Source organism: Juglans regia, chromosome 6 (assembly GCF_001411555.2).
Source record: "Juglans regia cultivar Chandler chromosome 6, Walnut 2.0, whole genome shotgun sequence".
NCBI lineage: Eukaryota > Viridiplantae > Streptophyta > Magnoliopsida > Fagales > Juglandaceae > Juglans > Juglans regia.
The window spans coordinates 31606796-31612795 of record NC_049906.1 but is presented as its reverse complement, the minus strand read 5'-3'; the positions used below and the strand labels follow the sequence as shown (position 1 = coordinate 31612795).

General features: G+C 33.1%; 1 protein-coding gene across 1 annotated transcript; it reads right to left on the bottom strand.

Annotated features, from left to right (window-relative positions):
• Positions 1–1219: 1219 nt before the first annotated feature.
• LOC109003277 (probable glycosyltransferase At5g11130) lies at positions 1220–5898 on the bottom strand. Its single transcript, XM_035691228.1, has 4 exons — positions 5411–5898; positions 4890–5068; positions 4173–4527; positions 1220–1954 (listed from the first exon to the last, which is right to left on the bottom strand). The coding sequence occupies exons 1-4, from the start codon at positions 5750–5752 to the stop codon at positions 1292–1294; spliced, it is 1539 nt and encodes a 512-aa protein (XP_035547121.1). The 5' UTR covers positions 5753–5898; the 3' UTR covers positions 1220–1291.
• Between the last annotated feature and the right edge of the window lie 102 nt (positions 5899–6000).

Sequence of the window (6000 nt, the reverse complement as noted above, 5' to 3'; positions counted from 1 at the left end):
CTAACGAGGAGGAATTAAAATACTGATTTGAAAATGCGTAAACGTTAACTTAATTAAAAGCACTTAGAGGAATTAAGGTAAATATTATTTTAAACTAACTTTAGTTTATAAAATAATATTCTTCATCATTAATAAAATGATGAAGTCTTATTTAACATATTAAAGAGAATAAAATCATTTGATTACTAAAAGCTTTCAACATAATTTAAATCTCATCATATCTTAAATAATTGAAATCATTTTAATAATAATATTAAAATGATTTCTGGCAATTATAATATTTTTGGAACTCTTCAATAATATTATGATTGTCGTATTTAAGATCAATCTTAATTCAATAACACTGGAAATACTCCTTATAAATATTTCCAGTATATTTAAAACACTGGGCGTGCCCTAGAAGTCACCAGATGTCTTTCGAGACACGCCATCATGGTTCGGCACGCATGACGAGTCTCGCAGTCGCTAGATAGAAGGGGTAGACAATTTACAAAATCTCTGCCCTCGGAATTTGTTTACGTCATAAAGAAGAAACATACGTCAGAAAAAAGAAGCGTATGTAAGAAGAAGGAGCAGGGTATTACACGTGGGACACGTAGCCACCTAAGTTGGATGGAAGTTTCGGGTATAAATACTGTGTTTGGTCTCCAGACTCACTCACTCAATCCCCTTCAGTCTTACACCATCTAAATAGAGTGGAGTAGAGTTTGGAAGTGCCAAACATCAGTGAGAAACCACAGCAAAACAGTGAGGAACATCAATGGCTGGAGGTACTTGGCATTAAACTTGTTGATTCTATTTTTAAAGTGTTTATTCTGCATTATAGAATCGTCTTTAAGCTTTCAGAGATCAGACATATGCATATATAAGTTGTCTCAACGTGTACTTATATTTGGATTTACTAATTAATCTATATATTGCACGACAGCTTTGATCTCAAAATATTTCATCATAATTTGATCTCTCTTTTTTTTTATTTCATATTTCATCATTCCCGAATTTCTCTACCAAGTTTGGGAAATTTCATCCATTTCAAACACCAATGTTTAAGGCTCAAGTTTCCCGGCCGAATTTATCGTGTTTTATCTTCTGTTACAAGTTGAAGTTCAAGCAACAAAGACAATATACATAAAATAATCGAAATAATTCATAACAATTCTTGAGAAATTCTAAAAAAAAAATCGACTAAAAGATCAGAGACATTTTTTTTCTCCTTAATTCCCATAACTAATCTATGTATGCTTTGTAATCTTTTATGAATGTACATGACAACCTTAACTTAGTCGAAGCATTACAAGGGCAGCCTTATGTTAAGCCTCCTAAGCCATATTGAATGCAGCACCATGTGTATTACATCATATGGCTTAGCTGGTCTATTGAGCGTAAAATGTCGTTGCACCTGGATTACCCGCTTTTGCATTGCTAAATACTCTTCTTCTGAAATTGCTTGCAAAATCTTCTTCATTTCGGGTATCTTCGCACTGGGAATACGAATCGAAAATCGGCTCCAATCAAGAACATCACTAAATGGTAGCACATAATTATCAGATATGATAACTGGGATGCATCCTGCATGTATGGACTCAACCACTCTAGGGCTTGCAACTTCCCACCCACTAGGGCACAAGCAAAACTTGCTTTCACCCATCATCCTTGAGTAATTTGCGGTTTTTGGGAGATATTCATGCACTTGGATATCTGTGTCATTATTTTTCCAATGCCTAAACAATAAGTTCCTTACTTTCCCATGATCCCCACCAGCAAAGAAGGCAAAGATCAAACGTTTGTTTGGGGGTTGGCCTAATCTTGGGATATCCAAGTTTTTATTATGTATATGAACTTCAGGTATGGAGACGTCTCTCGTAATTTGGAAGCCTTCCGAAGTGTTGGCATTGCATAGAGCCCTGATAAAGTGTTTGAAAAGTTCAGGGTCATTTGCTGAAACTTCTGGTGCCTGAAATGTCACATAATTGGAGGAATTTTAGTGAATTAATTCATTTACTATGATTTCAAAATTGTCACCCAAAATAATGATAGAGATAATAGAAATCCAAATAGTTATGATAATTAAAAAAAAAAAGTTTTATTTTTCAATTTAAAATTCAATTTCTAGTTGAAAGGATGTGGCAGGTTACATACTGATCCAACCAACTAACTGTGACCCGATTGACCAAAATTAATAATTCGAATGATCCAAATGACAATTTTTTCTTTTAATCGGGTCAACCTGTGAACATGCGGCTTAATCCGATACAACTCGATTATTAATCGGGTCAAATTCAGGTAAATCTGAACTGACCATTTTATCCAACTCTAATCCTATTATTAGATGATGGTTTCACAAGTGAAATAAAAATTGATAGTCCTAGTCACACGTTAAGTTTTCCAAGTAGCTCTGCCCCAAATCTAACCACCGCGACGAAAACCTAGCTAGATACATACAAGCTGACACTCATAAGAGTCAAACCAAATTTTGCTACCACTTTTTAATTTTATGGAGAAAAACTCGTACTCATGATTAAAATGGTGTCCTAGTATAAATATATATATTTATATATATATATGTTATTTCTACGTGTCCCAACATGCCTACGTCTTCAATAAGAGTTATCAGTACAATTGATGGCTTACGTTGACTCGAACGTTGTTAGATAAATCATTAAATTTACTAATTAATTCACATATATTATCACCTTAACATTTGGTACAATTGTAATGAACTCACAATACAATGATCAAGACTTAATTAAAAATACTGTTGGGTAAAAACTTATTCGCTATGAGTTCTTCTACTCATCATCCTTACACCACACACTTGTTAAGGGAAATAAAAAATAATAAAATAAAAGCAGGTGTGTGGCATATATAGGCCTGATGATTAGTAGAATTTTTCATTCTCTCGCTCTATTATGGATACGTTTGATATTTATATATTGGTGGAATAGGGTCGTGAAATTGTGTTAAAGGGTTGTATATATATCCTAGTATATATATCATATGATCAATGCCTCTCTTAGAAACTCTATATCTATACTATTATATAAGTGGTTATGAAACGGTACTAAACGAAAATTCTTGTTTTTCGTTATCTTCCTGTTAAATCAACGTTAACTCTACCGTAGCTTGAAAATGGTAATCTTCTGTTCTCCTTTTACAATTTTATTTCTTTATTTTGTTCGTTTACTGTTTTTATCCTTCAGCTTATTTTGTTTTATTCATTTTTGACCTTTTTAACCCTTACTTTTATCAAACAACCCATCCATCTCTGACATAATACCTAAAAAGAATGAAAAGATTAAAGACAAAAAAGACAAAACTGAGAGAAGAGAAAAGCAGAGGAAAAGACCTTTAGAAAACTTTTTCTTTCGTGAGTCATCAGTGCATAACTTTGAGAATGGTGATGTTCTGCATTTTTACAATTTTATCTTTTTATTTGGTTCGTTTACCGTGTTATCCCTCAATTTATTTTATTTTATTCCTATTTTTATTTTTTTATCCTTCACTTTTATTGATCCATCCATCAATCTCTGACCTAACATCTAAAAATAATGAAAGAGGAAAAAAAAAAAAAAACTAAAGACGAAGGAAGAAAAAAGCTAAAGGAAAAGACTATTAAAAGACTTCTTTCGTGTGTCAGTGCATAGGAAAGAGATAATTTTATTTATGTCAGTATTTTGTGTCTGCTTGTGTAAGTAAGACTTCTTTCGTGTGTCAGTGCATAGGGAAGAGATAATTTTATTTATATCAGTATTTTGTGTAAGTGAAAAAGTTTTAGAAGAGATAATTTTACTCATATATATATATATATATATATATTGAAGAGTGAGAAACACATGTTCAATAGTATCTCTTATTCTAAATGTATTTATAAAAAAAGAAAATATAAATGTAAACCATAAATTGGAAGCCAGCGCACACCTAATATATATATATATATATATATATGTATGTATGTATGTATGTAGTGTTCAGTTTGCCAACAATAATATTATAATGTATAACTTAAAACTACCTTAAAGTAAACAAACTTAAAGATCATGAATACACTCTGTAAGAAAAATGTGTATTTATCATGATGAATTATTTGCGACGAGAATAAATTCATTTTAGTAGAAAATACTGATAGTAAATAAGTAATTTTCTTGTATGTAGTAGTGATATAGCATACGTACCCAATCATGACAAGAAACCATAAAATGGTCAGCCCCGCTGCTTCTATTCCAATATGGGTATCTCTCTGATATGGTGTGAATGTAGTCCTTTACAACTTTCTGTAGAGGTTCGCGGGAATAATCGACGCAAGGTTTATAGATGTATTTGATGATAAAGACAATGCTGACCGGAATAAAAAAAGCAGTGGCCTCCTCAGGTTCTCTTGCTAAGAATTTACTATTTTCACTTTCCAATTCATCAATCAATTGCCCTTCAATTGAGTATATGTCTCTCATTGGCCCAACGTGAAAAATGGGCGGCTCTCCTTCCTTGTATGTCCAAACCCTAAATCTCTTCACCATCTCTTTGTGGCTCCTGATCATCATCATCATCCATTAAATACATCAAACAACTTCATTAATATTGCATATATATATATATATATATATAGAGTTTTCAGTTTAAAAATATAATTTATACAGTTTATCGCATGCAAACCAAGTTACAAAATTAATTTATTTTCTTTTTGTGAATTTCAATTTTTTTATAGAATAATGATATATACAAGTCCAAAATATACGAGTTCGGCTATTATGAAAAAGTGTGAAAATTTTTTTTTTTTTTTTTTTTTTTTTGTATAATGGAGTCTATTTTTTACAAAAAAACATGCACAAGATTTGTATATTTAAAGTTTGCCCCTAACATTACTCATATGATTAATGTATTTTAGGGTTTACTGATAAAATGCGGCGGGGTTGCGATAGATGACTCCGGAGGGGACGAAATCATCGCTTTTGAGTAAGGTAGCAGCTGAGAGCTTGAGCTTCGAAGCTGCTGATCTGCGAATTGAATATCGTGCTCGGGCAAGTCCTTGTTCGAGCTTTTGCTCACTGCTTAGTTTCGCCTTCTTTCTGATCTGCATTATAGAGTACTAGAATAATTAAGCATGAACAAGATATAAAAGTAAAACCCACAAACTGATCGATCCAATTGATGAGCAAATTATTCAAATAAAAAACCAACAGATCACACAGATGAAGGAAGGGGATTTGAAAGTGTTTCAGTTTTTCATTCGCGTGCACATATAATGCATGTGTGTGTGTGTATAGAAAGAAATATGAAATTCGAAGCAAACTCAAAAGTGATAGAAAAATATGATTAAAATATATGAGCTCGCTTTCGATTTTTCGTCCAGAAACCAGTGCTCTATATATAAAAAGTTTTATGTAGAGAGAGAGAGAGGGAGGCTGAAACGTACAGCTACCATATGGTGACCGGACTGGTTCAAGGAAAAACCAGTACTGAAGCCGCCGTTACGTAGAGGTCGGTCTTGATCATCATAGGGAGTGACTTTTGTCTTCTCCATATCCAAATCTAATCCTGAGAAACTAATCTGCCCACAGAAATGGCCAAAGAGCATGAAAACGACGAAGACGGAAAACAAACAAAGAGAAGAAAGAATAGAAACAGAGCATCCATGGCGAGTTAGCATTTTCTGATGACTGGAGGACATGGGTGCTGTTTGCTGCATGGCTGTGATTTTTTGGCTTTTGGGATCAGAAGGAAGATGGAGGGAGGAGGAAGAACCAGACTCAGCCATGTTTAGGAAAAGCGGAAGCAAGATCGTAAAAAAGCGTAAACTATTTTGGCTCACGATACCATGTACGTAAGATAATAAAATACGATGAATGGGTTTGGCAAAGATACCAAAACCGTGTGTAGTATTCAGTTTATATAAGCTTTACATTTGCGATATAGATAACAGTGGTAGCCAGAGCATGATATGTGGGATATACATGATAAGAATACAAGTTCAAGTTTAAATATGAAATAGCAGAGTTTCTAGGA

Bases quoted from the DNA above. Each gene is read 5' to 3' on its own strand.
- LOC109003277 (XM_035691228.1), bottom strand. From the start codon at position 5,752: ATGGCTGAGTCTGGTTCTTCCTCCTCCCTCCATCTTCCTTCTGATCCC. The intron at 5,069-5,410 runs GTACGTTTCAGC...TCTATAATGCAG, and splicing joins CCGGTCACCATATGGTAGCT to ATCAGAAAGAAGGCGAAACT. The intron at 1,955-4,172 runs GTACGTATGCTA...GTGACATTTCAG, and splicing joins TGGTTTCTTGTCATGATTGG to GCACCAGAAGTTTCAGCAAA.